The sequence below is a fragment of the Euprymna scolopes genome, chromosome 19 (genome assembly GCF_053919585.1).
Source record: "Euprymna scolopes isolate OS-2025 chromosome 19, ASM5391958v1, whole genome shotgun sequence".
In the NCBI taxonomy this organism is placed as follows: Eukaryota; Metazoa; Mollusca; class Cephalopoda; order Sepiida; family Sepiolidae; genus Euprymna; species Euprymna scolopes.
In genome coordinates, this window is record NC_136500.1 from 115,035,448 (window position 1) to 115,053,592 (window position 18,145).

General features: G+C 34.8%; 1 protein-coding gene across 1 annotated transcript in view; it reads left to right on the forward strand.

Moving 5' to 3' along the window:
• LOC145239888 (uncharacterized) overlaps window positions 1-15,490 on the forward strand; it is a 28,325-nt gene extending 12,835 nt beyond the window's left edge. Inside the window, exon 2 of the mRNA XM_080103505.1 lies at window positions 13,429-15,490. Within this exon, the coding sequence (XP_079959631.1) occupies window positions 13,429-14,412 (984 nt within the window). The 3' untranslated portion in view covers window positions 14,413-15,490. The remainder of the gene's footprint in view (window positions 1-13,428) is intronic.
• The last annotated feature ends 2,655 nt before the right edge of the window (window positions 15,491-18,145 follow it).

Below are 18,145 nucleotides of genomic sequence, written 5' to 3' on the forward strand. Positions count from 1 at the left end.
TTTGTTTTGTTTTTTTTTTTTGCATTAAAACAAATCAATCTACTACATATCTATAACATTGTCAGTAGTAATAATTAGTAATAACCTGAGAAATATTTATGATTAGGGTAAACATATGAACATTCTTTGGTAGAGAGAACGTATAGTATATGTTGCAATATTTTGGGCTTATAATGGGGTAGTTATTTAAATGCTGCCCACCTCAGCATTATGTGGCACAAGGCCGGAAAGTGGGAACCCCGCAGGCTCCCCTAAAGGAGGGGCACTCCAGCAATTTTAAAAATTGCCTGAGTAACCCCGTCGTCATTCCCCGGTCGGGGCGCCTCAGGCAGCAAGCAATAAACTTGCCCCACCGGAAAGCCCGGTGGCAAGGCCTGGGAGGGTGGACCTTCTAGGTATTACCCAGGCGGCGTACCTCAGTCCAACAGGTGCTGGGCCGGTTCCCGGCCCCTCACCTGTCGGGCTGAGTGTTAAGTGACGAATCCTTGACGTGTACTACCCTGTCTCCCTGCAGCCAAGGCCGCTAGGAGACACATCCCATCATAAAAGGTTTATAATGGGGTACGATCCCACACAGTCGGACGATTCTATTTATAAACGATGCTGCTGAGAACTGACGAATCAAATTAATTCACGTTCTGCTACCAAACAATCAGGAACCAGAATTGCTTCATAAATATTAAACCTTTTCTGGAGCAATTTCGCATGTTCTTTTCCCGGGTTTCGACACGGTAAGAATATTTTGTTCTGTGGAACTGTCTTCTACAAACAAGTCACCTCCCAGGACTTGTGTTGTAACAGCGAACCATCTGAAACTGTTCTGAAACTCAAAATGGCTTACACTTCTAGAGTATAGTTAAGAATACATTCACATTCGTTCTTAAGTTAAGAATTGTTTTCTATATAGTAACTATGTTATTGAGAAACTCATGTTTAAAATGGAGGGGGGGGACTTTGTTAACTATACAGTTCATATACCGTTTTATTTTGCATAACAATCGTTAATCATTTTCAATTGTTTATGAAATATGCAAATACCATTTTGCCAACTAATGACAAATGCAAATCGGGTTTGTTTTAAAAGAGAAATGCACCTTTAGTTGTTTCATTATTTTCAATTAATTAAAAGGAAAACATTCGAGAAAAATATTTAGAACCCCCATATGTCCCTCCCACACACACACACTAAGTGCGATTTTGTTTGCGAAAATGTATGCAGACATAAGATTTCTTTTCTTTTTTTTTTACATGAAGGTCACCACTTATCAAGGCCCAGAAGCCACTCGGGGATAAGGGTTATTTTGTGTACAGTAATCAATGGGATAGTGTTGCAGTATTCATTAGTATTGGAGATTTGATAAAGTGTCATTACTTAGGGGGGGGGGCGGTTCATCAGGAATTTGTTTATGTTGGACTTGAAGACAGGAGGGAAACAGGCAAGCGGTAGAGAGTTCCACAGGCGTGCAGTTCTAAGAGAGAAGCTTTGTTCATAGAATCTACGTTTTGATTTAGGCACAGATAAAGAGTGGGGAAAACTTTTGACTGTGGTTTCAGCTAGACGTGTGTTTATCATGAAAGATTGGCGAGGGGCGACAAGAGATTGGAGCTCAGACGAGCACCTTCCATGGTAATAGCGATAAAACAAAGATAGGCTTGCAACATCTGTTCTGTGGGGGAGAGGTTGCAGGGAAGAGAAAAGGACACCTTCCACTAAGCCACAACGTCTATTTTGTACTCTGTCAAGGCAGGATAGGCTGTTTTTAGCAGCTCCTGCCCAGATGTGGCAGCAGTATTCCATCCTTGGACGTACTTGGCTTTTATATAGATAGAGAATTGCATCAGAAGTGAGATCTTCTGGAGCAGTAGAAGGATCCCACCATCTTTCCAACGACCTTGGCAACATACTTGATGTACGTGTTCCATTTCAGATCAGGAGTAAAGGACAAACCCAGAAGCTTGTCAAAACATGGAGCCTCCCCAAGACGAGAGACATCCATTTCAATTGATGCCAGATGGGGATCAGAGCATTGATGATGTAAAGACAGGAGCTTGGTTTTAGATGCATTAAAGGTAACCAGCCACCTCTTCCCCCACTGTACCATGCGCTCAAGATCAGAGGAGAGAGAATCAGAGAGAGTTTTGTCATTTACAGCCTTTGATGTGTTGCTGTAGATGGTCGTGTCATCAGCATAGATGTCAACGAATGATTGAAGTATGTGTTTTGGGAGATCATTGATGTAGATCAGGAAGAGAGTTGGGCCCAGGATGGACCCCTGAGGGACTCCAGCATTAATACTGTGGGCTTCTGATTTTTATCCATCAACCACTACTCTTATGAGCCTGTCAGAGAGAACTGATTTAATGATAGAGAAGACATTTCCAGTTATACCGTAGCTGGAAATCTTGTGAAGTAGGCCTTTTATGCCAAACCTTGTCGAAGGCCTTTGATATGTTAAGAGCAATTGCCTTAGAAAGGAAGCCTTTGTCAAGAGATTCGCTAAACCTATGAGATGTAACCGCTGGCACATCTACAGTAGATCTTGCAAAACGGAAACCATATTGCATGTCACTATGAAGGTTATTTCTGCTGAGGTAGTTGACTATTTCTCTATTTAATATGGATTCCAGCAACTTACTCATGACACACAGGAGACTTATTGGTCTGTACTGAGAGGGAGATGACTTATCACCTGAATTCTTAAATACAGGGCATACTGATGAGGTTTTCCAGGGTGTTGGAAAGCACTTCTCCTTAAGGCAGCGCTTAAACAGTTTCGTAAGTATGGGAGCAAGTTCTGGTTGAAGCTTTTTTAACACTATAACTGGAATGCCGTCAGGGCCAGTTGCTTTACTGGAATCAAGGTTCTTGATGAGCTTGGCGACCTCATGCACAGATATTTGTATATTACCTAGCGTGTTGTGTGTTATAGGAGAAAATACGGGGAGTTGATGGCCTTCGTCGCATAGGGTAGAATTTGCTGCAAAGTTCTTGGCAAATAGTTTTGCCTTGTCTGATGCTGACGAGATGATCTCTGGTCCATTGATAATGGTTGGGATAGAACGCACACTTCTGTTCAGGATCCTATTTGTTATTTGCCAAAACTGGTGGGAACCAAGCCGCTGATCAATTACTTTGGATTTAACGGACTGAGCATATAGCTCTCTTGCATTTTTTATTACTCTTTTACTGTGGTTGCCGGTAGTCCTGAAAGCAGCTTTAGTCTCGGTGCATCTATTACGTTGGCAGCTATGGAAAAAGTGATTTCTGTGCGCGATGACAGCAGCACATTCTAGGGAGGACAATGGCTGGCTGTTAGGTTTTTGTTGGAATTTTTAGATGGTATGAATCAGTCTATGCCTACAATTAACCATTCGGTCAGGTCTGATACTATAGAGGACACATCCTTTTTAAACATGGAATGCAGAGGTAGATCAGATATGAATGTACGGAAGCTATCCCAGTCAGCCATAGAGTATCAGTATACAGTACAATGGAGGGGTACGTCTGTAGACTTATTGCAATGGCAAAATCATGACAAAACCTCCCCTCATCATCAGTTTTATTTGAGTGGGTCAGCGATTCCATGTTATGGACATTGAAGTCACCACAGATGTGAATGTTAGCCGCGCAGACAGGATGTGGTCTATTTTCTCAGATATACTCTTAAAGATAGTAACTCCGCTGTTGTGGGGGTGATAGAGGGCAAATATAAATGCAGTGGTGTAAGCAAGTGCAACCCGAAAGCACATATAAGGTAAATTAGGGTCTTCTGTGGAGATATCTCTGCCACACGGGAAGCCATCTTTAATGTAGGCACATATTCCATGCCCTTGGCAATCTTGGGGGTCAGATTTAGATGTAAAGTTGGAGTATCCATTAATTATGAACTCATCTAGGGAAGTGGTCGGCCCTATTCCAGTTTCGCTTAGAAAGAATATGTTCGGTTTTGTCTCCTGTAATTGGGTTTCAACCTCTGGAAGGTTGGAACGTAGACCCCTGATGTTGGAGAAGGAGACATGGTAGTAGGGGTCTACATTGGAGGATGGGGTTCTAGGTTTATTCGATTTTTTGTTCTGGAGATATTTCATGTTGAGGTTTTGGGATTTGTGGAACAGGTCTGCATACTTGGTTAGAGCAGGATAGAAAGGGAAAGTAATAGAGAAAAGGAGAGGAAATTTTTTTTTTTTTTGTAGCACATGATAAGATAAAGCCGTAACAATTACCCACTAGTATGGCATCGAGAGGCCCCACCAGAGACTACTGCATGATCCAGAATCCATTCACCAAATGGCAATACAGCAGCCGCAGTACTTTGCACCCGCTGATAAGACAGCCTCCTTAGTGGTTAATCCAAGGTTCGAGTCCCTGACTATCAGGCGGATAACGTCAGCCCAGACGAAACGTTTACCTCCAGCACCCTTACTAGTGACATGACCGCCAGGATAGACATAGAGACAGAAAAATTTTCGACATCTCAGACTACTGTTCACAAAGTACTACCGACCTGGAAAGCAGCTTTTTCTTCACCCTTTGCAAGAAAATCACTCATTTGAATGAGTACTGAGGGACAAAAAAAGAGAAGCGAGAGTTACTGGAGCTGCTGATAACACATCCACTGCAGTATCTACTCTCCATTAAAAAGAAATGGAATAGGTACGAGGGACTTATTAATATCTACTTAGTATAAGTCCGGTGCTCAATTATCAATTTAGGACACTGTTTGAAGATATTCTCCCCTTCCATATTAATGTGGGGATGTTTTTGGCATGATCTATCTCGAGTTTGAATCTTCGAGCTTCACCTTATAATTAAAATCCAATAATGAACTTTTATCAATTTGTGAAGTCGGCTTAATTTTGTATTAATTTACATTTTCTTTTGAGTTTAGATAATAGTTCAAGGTTTTAATTTGGAAGGTTCTCGCTTTCATGGGGGACTTTTTTTTTCGTTTTAGATGTAAGGAGGCAGTATTGGTTAATAGTATATTTGACAAGAAAGACTTCAGAACAAAAAAGAAAACGCAAGACAAGATGGTAAAGTTAAGTTCCGAGTTTTAAGTCAAAGCTGCAATAAGAAAAGAAAACAGGAAAAAATATTTGCAATACAAACATGTTAGCGGTAATAATACAAAATAGATTTCAAAAAGTTATAGATAGAAACATTTTTTAACCTTAGTTTGGGGTCTGGAAACTGCGACCTATCCTTCTTCAGGTCATATCGAAAAAGAAGGAAAGCTAGCAGACCTAGCTGATTTTAATTCTAGGTACATATGGTAGAGGTTGTGTGTATATTGGAGGAGGGTAATCCTTTTATTTTTTATTTATTTGTTTATCTATAGAGTAATTCGAAAAAAAGTAAAAAAAAAAATCACTAATATTTAGAAATTTATAAAGAATCCGAATCGGAATAGGGAGTCGTATTGGATCGTGAATTTAAGACAGAATCGATAATTGAATCGGAATCGGGAAAAAAATTTGGAATCGTCCCATCACTAGTATATACACACATATATACATATATATATATATACATACATACATACATACATGTATACACATATGTATACATATATATATATATATATATATATATATATATATATATATATATATATATATATATAAACATATGCATGTATGCATATATACATATATACACCCGGGGGATCGGACAAAATAGCATCGAACAAACCCACCAGCTAATTAAAGCAAAAACAGATAAATCCCAAATGAATCAAAAACATTAAAAATCACTTTTTATATTTTTATTTTAATTTAATTAAATTTAGGAAAATTAGACACCGGAGAACTAATTTTGGCAAGGTATGAAAATTAAGCATCTATGGAATAAATATCAATTGAAGATAGAGTTTAAGAGCATTCTTAAAGACGATATAGTTTTAAATAGGATTCAAGTACCTCTCACAGAAATATACATATTTTTAAATGTTTACTTTTGTTTGAAAGCAAGTAAGTTGATTTTTCTAAGTAAGTACGCGTTCTAAGGAGATTTTTCTTGTATTATCTTTTACAATTATTATATTAATAAAATAAAGTTAAAAATTAAAATCCTATTACCAGAATTAATTCATCATAACAAATCTCGGTTTAATTATGAATACGTCAGTGATTATAACATTTTGTTAATAGTTTGAAAAAAAATCAACTACTCCGTGATTGTTCGAAACTTATACTATCAAATAGAAAGCCGCTTAAATAGTATTTGAGGTGTAGCGCTTAATTCCCATTTAAAATTATTTTCCCTGACATGACGATCATAAATTCTATTTACAATCGATTTTTATTCCGTACTTGCTTAATATTTCTACAATTCCAAAATTACGTAATTTTTTGTTGCTAATTTTTCATTATATCATTTAATTATCAGCGATGCTTGAAAGTATTTTTCTTGACAAAAATGTTTTGTTTAATTTTTCAACATTTTTTTTGGAATATGTAAATAAACTGCTTTCTTTGAAATGTTACCTAGAGAATTTATGCAACTTTTTAAAACTTTGTTTTATAAATAAACTAAATTTTCATCGTATTTTTATATAATTATCATTTTAGATCAAGCGATAATTTAAAAACAATAAATATTTATCATTAGTACCAATAATGAAAAAATAAATAAAAAATTTAAAACGATTGGTTTTGGAATGGTAAATTAGGGACACATTTTTCCGATTCTGATACCCCCAAAAGTTCCGATTTTTTACAACATTTTCGATATAAAATTTCAGATTTTTTGTTAGCTTTTATTTATTTATTTTTTTTATTTTCTATTTTTATCCTCACAAAATGCCACCCCTGGTATGTGTCACTCGTAAAGTAGGAACACATTTTTTCCGATTCTAACACCTCCAAAGTTTCGATTTTTTAAAACCTTTTCGGTATAAAATTTAAGATACTTTGTTAGCTTGTATTTATTTTTTATTTATTTTTTTCTATTTCCTATTTTTACTCTCTCAAAATGCCGCCCCCCGGACATGGGCCGCTCAAAAAATAAGGACACATTTTTCTGATTCCGATACCTTCAAAAGTTCCGATTTTTTACAACCCTTTCGGTATAAAATTTCAAATTTTTGTTAGCTTTTATTTATTATAATTTTTTTTCTATTTTTAATCTCTTAGAATGCCACCCCCTAGCATGTGCCGATCGTCAAATAGGGACACATTTTCCGATTCCAATACCCCCAAAAGTTCCGTAAGAAAATCCGATTTTTAATTAGCTTTTATTTATTTTTTCTATTTTCTATTTTTGCCCTCCCCAAAATGTCGCCCCTTACGTGTGCCGTTCATAAAATAGGGACACATTTTTCTGATTCCGATATCTCTAAAAGTCCCGGCATAAAATTTCAGATTTTTTGTTAGCTTTCATTTATTTTTATTTATTTTTTTATCCTCTCAAAATGCCGCTTACTGATACGTGCCACCCGGGCGGACCGCCCCCCCCAACTACCCCGTCCTTGCTACGCCACTAAGGATATTTAATCTACTTTCCAGCCCAAAATGCCATAAAAGGGTTAGATGTGTAAAATTCAATAATACATTAAATTTAAAAAATTGCGATCCAGTGGATGAAAAATTGATCACGATGAAAATATTAATAATGACGTCTGAGAATAATATAGCCGATATTTTCACTAAACCTATAAAAAGAATAAAATTAAGACATTTTATAACCGAACTTTTTGGAATCTAATCTATATGTATAAAAGCGAAAATGTATGTATGTATGTATGTATGTATGTTTGTGTGTCTGCTAAAAACTTTCAACAGACACAACAAAAATTCACAAACTCGGTATCATATCGAAGCTCCATCCTTCGCTCGAAAAATATCAAAAAATTGGCCAAAAACGTTAATTTTTTCACCCCGAAATCGACAATTTTCGACAGGGGTGGGGGGATTAACAAAAACGGTCCTCTCGTGACGACGACCGGTTCTACGCATGCGTCAGATGACGTCATGACCGTATTTACTTTAAATAGTTGAAAAACTGACTAAATTTCATGTACGTCGCGTTAAGTCAGTTAGTTAACGCGTTGGTTCATTATCTAGAAGTTTTGGGTTCGAATCGTGGTGTGAGATGTCTTTTTTTTTCGATTTTTAAAATTTAAATATTGAACCAATGTTATTTAAGCCATTTTTCACGTAACGATCGTTTTTCTGTTTTTTTTGTTTTTTTTTTTACTTCGCTTACCCCCCCCCCCCGACCACACACCCAAAAACACCCGGGTACCCACCGATTTTTTAAATTTTAATATCGAAACAGGCTTATTTAAACCATTTTTCACGTGTTCGTTTTTCTGTTTTATTTTTTACGTAAGTTTTTTTTTGTGTTTTTTTTTCCGATGTTTTGATTACCCCCCCCCCCCCGCTTAAGTTTTAACGTTCGTTTTTATGTTTTCTTTTTTACTTCGCTTATAACAAACAAACCTGGTCATTGGCCTCATTTGCTGAATAGCTTCCATCGTCGTTGTCGTTGTTGTCGTCGTTGTCGTCGTCGTCATCGTAACGCTCGACGAATTCCATGCGCTCACCTGTCAATTTGGTTCTTACTTAAATAAATTCAAACATCTTTCAGTAACTTATTCTGGGTGGCCGATTTTATTTTCAAACTTCGCCTCATGGCTTCGGGTTCGACCCTTCCCCCCTTCCCCCGATTTCTTTTTTATTTAACACCACACACACCTCCAAACACCCGGGCAACACCGTTATGAATAAATCTCTTTTCAGAAACCCAAAAAGAGAAGCATGAACAGTCGAAATCACACACAAAAAATAAAAAAATAAAAAATAAAATGAATAAAAATAAATAAATAAATAAAAATTGTAAATTTTCCCGGGCAAGACGTTAAACTGCGACCATTTCTATCTACTAACCAAATTAACCAACTAATACCTAACATAATGTTTCCAGTTTTTGTTAAAAAAAATGTATATTTGTGAATTTTTTTGCATATATGTTTATATGTATTTGAATAGGATTCTATTTGCATGTTTATATATATGAGGTGTGTGCAATAAGTAATGCTGCTGACCCACTTCCCATAGCAGTAGAGCAACGAAACTTGGCACAGTTATTAGTCTTTCTCTACATAGGAACCACCCAGAGTTATGCATTTCTCCCATCGTTTGATGCAGCTCTGGAGACCGTTTTTGTAGAACACCCCAGGTTGGTCTTCCAATCACAAAGTGACTTCAGAAATCAAGGCTGCATCATCTGGGAAACGCTTTCCTTTCAAAAACAACTTCATGGCTGGGAAGAGGTGAAAGTCAGAGGGTGCAAGGTCAGGAGAGTAGGGAGGATGAGGGAGGATTTCATAACCACATGCCCGTGCTTCTGATTTGGCGACATGCGAGTTGTGGACCAGAGCGTTTTCCTGCAGGAGGAGGGTACCTTTGTTGATCTTACCCCGCCTCTTGATTTTGATAGCTTCCCTTAATTTCCTCAAAAGTGAAGCATAATAGGCTCCTGTAATTGTGGTACACTTTGCCAGGAAATCTGTCATCACTACTCCATCCTGATTCCAGAAGACTGTGAGCATGACCTTGCCAGCAGAGGGCTGCACCCTTGTCTTCTTTAAAAGTGGTGAGTCTAAGTGCTTCCACTGCATTGACTGGGTTTTGATCTCTGGATCATAGTGATGGACTTTTGAAAAACTTTGACTTATTGACTTATCTTCTTGGCACATCTCCAAATTCATCCTCGAGCACTTGACGCGTTCTTGCTTCTGGAATGGTGTGAACAACCTGGGAATCCATCTGGCAGACACCTTATGTATATGCAAATGGTCATGAATGATAGTTTCCACAGACCCTGTACTAATCTTGACATCTTGGGCTATTTGGCGAATAGTAATGCTCCGATCTTCCAAAATGGAAGCCTCAACTTGACGGACAGATGCTTCATCAATGGCAGAAGGGGGGGGCGACCAGGTCTGGGAGCTGTTTCTACAGACTTCTGGCCATGTTTGAATTCACGATGCCAGCGTTTTACAAGGTCATATGATGGGGCATTATCACCATAAGTTTCTTTCAGGTGCTGTCAAGAATTGTACATATCAAACATACTTGCAGGAATAAATGGTAAGATTATCAACATGTTAACCTCCCTAGAAAGTAAGATAGATAGTTTCTATTACTTAATAGTGGGGGACAGTTTCTTAAAATGGTTCGAAATATGCAAATGTAAAAACAACCACGGGAGTAACAATTCGCTTCTTTTTTTTTTGAGTCATTGATTTTATTGTTTGGAGTTATTGATTTTATTGTATGGAGTTATTGATTTTATTGTTTGAAGTTATTGATTTTATTGTTTGGAGTTATTGACTTTATTGTTTGGAGTTATTGATTTTATTGTATGGAGTTATTGATTTTATTGTTTGGAGTTATTGATTTTATTGTTTGGAGTTATTGACTTTATTGTTTGGAGTTATTGATTTTATTGTTTGGAGTTATTGATTTTATTGTTTGGAGTTATTGATTTTATTGTTTGGAGTTATTGACTTTATTGTTTGGAGTTATTGATTTTATTGTTTGGAGTTATTGATTTTATTGTTTGGAGTAATTGATTTTATTGTTTGGGGTCATTTATTGTGTTGTTTGGAGTCATTAATTGTGTTATTTGGAGTCATTAATTGTGTTGTTTGGAGTTATTGATTATGTGGTTTGGAGTAATAGATTGTGTTGTTTGGAGTAATTGATTTTATTGTTTGAAATCATTGATTGTGTTGTTTGGAAACATTGATTGTGTTGTTTGTAGTCATTGATTTTATTGTTTGAGGTCATCAATTGTCTTGTTTGGAGTAATTGCTTGTGTTGTTTCGAGTCATTAATTGTGTTGTTTGGAGTCAATGATTTATTTGTTACGTGTCATGGATTGTGTGGTTTTCAGTTGCAGATTTTATTGTTTGGTGTCATCGATTGTGTTATTTGGATTCATTTATTTCAATGTTTGGTGTCATCGGTTTTAATGTTTGGAGTTATTGACTTTATTGTTTGTTGTCATTGATTATGTTGTTTGGAGTCATTGATTTCAATGTTTGGCGTAATTGATTGTAGTGTTTGGTTTTATTAATTTTATTGTTTAGAGGCATCGATTGTTTTTGGAATCATTGATTGTGTTATTTGAAGTCATTGATATATTGTTTGTAGTCATTGATTTTATTGTTTGGGGTCATCAGTTGTGTTGTTTGGAGTCATTAATTGTGTTGTTTGGAGTCATTAATTGTGTTGTTTGGAGTCAATGATTTATTTGTTACGAGTCATGGAGTGTGTGGTTTTCAGTTACAGATTTTATTGTTTGGTGTCATTGATTGTGTTGTTAGGGTCATTGATTTTATTGTTTGGTGTCATTGATTGTGTTGTTAGGGTCATTGATTTTATTGTTTGCCGTCATTGATTTTATTGTTTTGAGTCATTGATTGTCTTGTTTGAAGTAATTGATTTCATTGTTTTGAGTCATTGATTTTATTGTTTGGAGTTATTGATTTTATTGTTTGGAGTCATTGATTTTCTTGTTTGGTGTAATTGATTTTATTGTTTGGAGTAATAGATTGTGTTGTTTTGAGCCATTGATTTTATTGTTTGGAATCATCAATTGTGTTGTTTGTAGTAATTGATTGTGTTATTTGGAGTCACTGATTTCAATGTTTGGTGTCAGGGATTTTATTGTTTGGAGTAATTGATTGTGTTGTTTTGAGTCATTAATTCTTTTGTTTGGAATCATTGATTGTATTGTTTGGAGTCATTGATTGTGTTGTTTGGAGTCATTGATTGTACTGTTTTTAGGCATTGATTTTATTGTTTGGAGTCATTGATTGTGTTTGGAGCAATTAATTGTGTAGTTTGGAGTCATTAATTGTGTTGTTTGGAGTAATTGATTGTGTTATTTGGAGTCATTGAACCGAGAATAGTAACTGAGGTAGATGCTAATAAAATCGAAAGAAATAAAGAAGAGGGAGGAAGGTTAATCCATATACGAAGTAACGAGAAAATTGACTTACCCCAACCATTGTTAAAAGCTGAATTAGAACTAGATACCCCACCGACAAAGTTAAAAGAAGGTAATAAGCATAGTGAAAACTAAGTCATTGATTGTGTTGTGTGGAGACAATGAAATGCAATTCATATCAAGTGAATTTTAAACTATTTTGTCAAACATTTGTACTGGATCATATCACAATCACGCTGACAAAGTGAGAATGTGTGTGTTTGTGCGAGCACAGTTCTCAACCTATATACTCAACGAATTTTTTATCTAAAAACTTGAAATTTGGTATGTAAGGTAATCAGGCACATGTCAAATTTTTTTTATCGGTTTTCATCCGGAAAAATGGTTGATAAGGGGTCAAAATTGAAAAATTAGTATGCAGAAGTCATCGGATTATTATTTTTCATCTGTTTGTCAACTGTTTCAGGACTGTGCATGCGTGGTCGTGAAACATGACAACTTCCTTAAGTTAAGAATAAGTAGGTTTGAAAACACCTTTTAAAGATTGCGGCAAACTGGTCCAATAGTTATCGTACTTGACTCATTTTCTCTAGGTTTTGGTCTCGATCTCAACTCGAGTATTTATTTTTTTTACTTATAAATAGCTTTTTACTTATAAATAGTTTTTTTACTTATAAATAGTTTTTTTACTTATAAATAGTTTTTTTACTTATAAATAGTTTTTTTTACTTATAGATAGTTTTTTTTACTTATAAATAGTTTTTTACTTATAAATAGTTTTTTTACTTATAAATAGTTTTTTTTACTTATAGATAGTTTTTTTACTTATAAATAGTTTTTTTACTTATAAATAGTTTTTTTTACTTATAAATAGTTTTTTTTACTTATAAATAGTTTTTTTTTACTTATAAATAGTTTTTTTACTTATAAATAGTTTTTTTACTTATAAATAGTTTTTTTACTTATAAATAGTTTTTTTTTACTTATAAATAGTTTTTTTACTTATAAATAGTTTTTTTACTTATAAATAGTTAACTGCTTAGAAAAAAAAACATAATACTCGCATGCACATGTCTCAGTTTCTTTCTGCTATTTTTTTTTTTTACTTTATTTTTCTTAAAGGCATTTAACGTTACATCTAATACCTATGGTATTTCTGTTTATAATAAACTTACGCATTAAAATATAATATTTATGCGTAGTTTGTGGCCTGCAGTAATACAAAAAAAAAAAAACGCACAAGGCATGGAATTAAACTTGGAGTAAGGCAAGCAGACTTCGGACAGAAAAGTTAAAATCCATTACCTTTTACATTGATAGAATCTTTAACATAAACGAGTCAACCAAATATCAATGGTTGACAGTTTAATTGCTTTGATCTAATACATATGTGCAGCATCTTTGTGTATAACTTGATATGTTGGATTTTCTTTGTTTTTAAATGTATCATTTTGTTTATATTTCAGAGAGTTTTGAGGCAAACTCCATACAGATTGGCAAAACAGAAAGCATCGGCCAAACTTACCACAAAGAAGAAAATTAACCATAGCCAGATAGTGATTGACCAACTATACCCGAATCTCCGGATCTCAACGAGATGCAAAATTTTTAACAATAGAACTACATCACCAAATAACACACGTTGGGTCCAGCAACTGTTTGATATATCTCCGAACAAAACGCCACTCATTTCATCCAACATTTTCAGCAAGGCTAATCTGTTCATAGCAAAAATGAAAATAAAACCAAAATTATTGCTGATTCTATCTGCTGTGTTGGCCACCCTGGTCTTCACGGTGAGTCATAACTCTACTGATGATCGTACGGAATTCGAGATATGGGATCGTTACAAAAAATTTAGTCACAACATGCTTGAACTCCAGAAAGAATACATACATCAGTCAGCCTGGTTTTGGCACTGTCTAAGAGTAACAGGCTGGCGAGCATTGACAGAGCCTTTATACTCGATGCCTCTTGGTCTATTGATAGTAATACCGTCTAGACAGGAGCATGTTGGCCGTTGTCTAGCAACTAAAATAGTCGAATCATTCAATCAAATCCACAATCAGAAAACCATGAAACAAAGTGATATTCTACTGTTTTACAGGCAGACAGACACAACCCTCACAATCAAAGAGCTTAGCTTGGCTATCCAATCTGCCAGAGATGCTCATATGAACGCTGTTCTTATAGACCAACTTGAAAAGCTGCCTAGAGCAATTGTACCTATTCTTGATAATTTCATCCATCCGTACGGGTATAACGCAGAAAACAAATTTCTGGTCTTTACTCTTTACCTGCCCAGTATGCACTGCAACTCTGAATTCGTGTGGGACTATCTATCAGATGTCTGGTTAAAGAAAGTCATTAATCAGCCCTCACTCGTGCGAAACCTAATGTACAACACTGTATTTCTACATCCGGGTGATGATCATGTTGAATGTAAGTGATTCCTTTTAAGTTGCCACTTTAAGAGGAAAACCTAAGACTACGATCCAAGGGGGAAAAAGAGGAGCAATATTTTTTTTTTTACTTGTACTGCAGAAGATGTATGAGAATCTCCCACAAGTGAAATGCAAAAAACTTTATGTGCAGCTTGTTAAAAGCAACTCGTAGACCATCACCATTTAACTTTGGCATTGGTTGATAAAGCAGCAAGAGCTATGGCTGCTCTCAGACCAACAAACATATTACAACTGTTACTGCTGCTGCTGCTTCCAAACAAACATACAGGTTGTCAGCTTTTGCCAACTTACTATTCCTCCTTCATGACGTCACGCTGCTGTTGGACAGTACTATTTGTAGTTTGTCCAAAATGAAAGTGCTTAAAATCATTTCTGCACACATGACCCCACGCATGCATTCGCTTGAATTAATAAAAGCAAATAAAAACATTTTGAGTCAAATCAGAGAATTCTCTGAATTTTTCAAACTTGCGCTTTTGATCCATTTCTAATCATAATCCTAACTTTATCATTCGTCGGTTTATTGCAAGAATGAAAAGAACAGTAATTCCTGCTTCTATCTGTCATGTTAGGAAAAAACAAACAAAAAACAAACACACTAAAGTAATACAATAACATAAAATACAACATTAATTACCTTAATATGTATTGAATAAAAAAAAAAAAGTGAAGAAAATTCTGAAATTACCTTTCCAATAATTACTGCTCTAAACTATTTATAAATTTTAAAAGTCATACATTTTCATATAATACAAGCTTTCCCAAGAACTTATGCATAGAATGAAAACTGGACTCATGAAAAAGAATTTTAAAAACCTGTGGACCAAGTGCAAGAGAGATATAAGCAATTGCACTTAAAGGGACGGTCAAAATCCTAAAAAGATCTCTCGGCTGGAATATTATGATATGAGACAACGGGTGAATGTTTGGCGTTCGGGTAGGATGCCCCATCTCCAGCTTGAACTAACTGATAAGAAAAAAAAGGGAGGGGCAACTTTCATTCATTTCCGATTTTCTTAATTTTGTTTTAATTCAATAAATGTTTTATTTTTGTGTGATTCTATTACTGTATTTATTTTGTTTTTTTTTAACTAGAAGTTACATGAAAGTTTGACATTTTCAGAGAGGGTTTTCTTGATTTATCCCCCTTGTTCTGAAAACTTCTTCAAAAATGAAAACAAAAATAAATTATACAAAAAAAAATCAAAAGGCACAAGTGTCTTTTTCTTTAATAATTACTATCAAATAATTGAAAAATGGATAAAAAGCAAAAATTTAAAAATAAATACCAATTCAATCTTTGAAATTCAAACTGCTTAAAATATTATAAAGTTTTCTTTAATATTTGTGTAAAACAGTAGAGAAAGGGTAAAAAAACCCCAAAAAAAAAACAATGTAATTTTTGAAATTCAAACTGTTTTTAAAGTACTGAATTATGTTTTCTTTAAAAACTACTGTTAATTAGACATTTATATAAAACTAGCAAGCCGCCCAATCATAAAATATGCTTGAATATGACATTTTGATTTATGCAAATTTTGTATTTATTATTACAAAGGCTAGTTCTCTATCAATTATTATATTGTAACCAATATATAATACTGATTTAAAAAGTAATATATATATATATATATATATATATATATATATATATATATATATATATATATATATATATATACATACATATATATATATATATATATATATATATATATATATATATGTATATATATATATATATATATATATATATGACTTTGCTACCATTAGCTAGAATCAAAACCAAAACATATAGCTCTCTAACCTTATTCGTTACCATCTGAGCTTCGTCCATACACATATATAACATGGAAAAATAATGTTGTTTAACCTATAAATGTACACATTTGTGCATGTGTACTCTAAGTCGACTTACATCTGCCAAGTTCAATTTGTTTTTTAATAAAGTGTATTAAAAAAACGTCATTATATTTGAAAAACCACAAACAAAATGTAAATATGTTTGAAAAATATATTAACAAAAAATATTTTGCCCAAATATGGAAGTAAGCAGGTTTGAAGAATAGCGGAAGTATTGTATCCATTTTGTGCTTCCATACCTCAATTGACAGACGCAGGCGCCACCAGCCGGCGTGTTTGAAAGCTAGGGTTTGGTTTTATGCACAACTAGCAGTTCAGCCCGGCTTTTCTCGGGCCCTATGTACTGTTCATAACTTTATGTGCATATGTATATATATATATTAAAATGTTTGACTCATGTCAAGGTAACCTACATCTAAAATTTTAAGTGTTTAGACCCAAAATTGGCAGAGGAGTTTGGTAGAGTCTGAAAAGGTTAACTCTTTCAATTTTGACCTCTTGGCAGCCAAAATTTCGCCTAAAAACTGATTTAAAAGTTTGCTGCATGCTTGAATACCCTTTATGTAAAATTTCAAATGTTTAGACCCAAAATTGTCTGGATAGTTTGCTAGCGACCGCATGGGCAAATCTTATGAACTTTGATCCCTTGGCAGTCAAATGTTTTGCCAAAAACCGATTAAAAGCTTACTCTATATCTGAATACACTTTATGTAAAATTCCAAATGTTTAGAGCAAAATTTGGCTGAGTAATTTGGTAAAGTGCTCAGAGGTAAATTCTTTTTAAATTTGATCCTAATTTTTACCCCTTAACATTTATCGTTTTGGTCTCAAATCAAATTAAAAGTTTGATCCATGTCCAAGTAACCTACATCTAAAATTTCAAGTGTTTAGACCCAAAAGTTACCAAGAGAAAATATATGTAACCAACATGTAACAAATTGGATTCATATCAAGGAAAAAGTTCGTCTGCTAAGTTATATGAGAGAGATGCGAGAGAGATGAAAAGTTTTGGATTGATAGCTCACAGATTTCCTTTTAAAATATGTTCTTTCTTCTATTTTTAGATTTCTTCCTTTTAGTTTGTTTATATTTAATCGTTGTTTACAATTGTTATGTTGTTTACAATTGTTATGCGCACGCGGTTGGCTCCAAATTCTCGTTTCTGAAGCTCATATGAAATCACTGGCCTGTTGTTAGGATTTCCACATACTTTCGATTTTTCGTCCAACTAGATCATCGTTTGATTTATTCTTGTTCCGTCAGTCTTTTCGCTTTGGCCACCAGTAAAAATGACTTTTGCCGTCGTCGCTACCGTCGTCTTGCAGTAATGTCTCATTAATATTCTATCTATAGTCGCCTTTCGCTGCCTTTGCCACATCCGACCTTCGCGTCTCAGTTGTCAAAAGTTTTCAACTGCCATTGACAACTTTTGTCAATTCCCTCTCTATATATACGGTCTATCTCTCTTTATATACAGTTTATCTCTATATATACAGGGTGACTCCACCCCAAAACGGGCCCCAACTCTAATTAGGCCCCGTTTCTTGGTGTTTTGTCCGAATAAAATAAAAGTTTTATTCATAACTAGTTTATTATATTCAAAACATCACATCAAAACACTAGGGTCTTTGGCCTTTTTTTCTCCGTTCTACAGCATATGTTCTAGATGGCCTCCATTTAGCTTTTGTTTTTGTTTTTGGGTCACCCTGTATATGGTTTATTTCTCTCTATCTTTTCTCTCTCCGCTCTCTCGTCTATTAGCTTTCTTTTCTCTTTCCTTTTCGGTCCTTCGTTTATCTCTTTTTCTTCTTTCTCCTCCTGTTCACAGGTTTTCTCCTCTTTCCCTCTGTTTTGT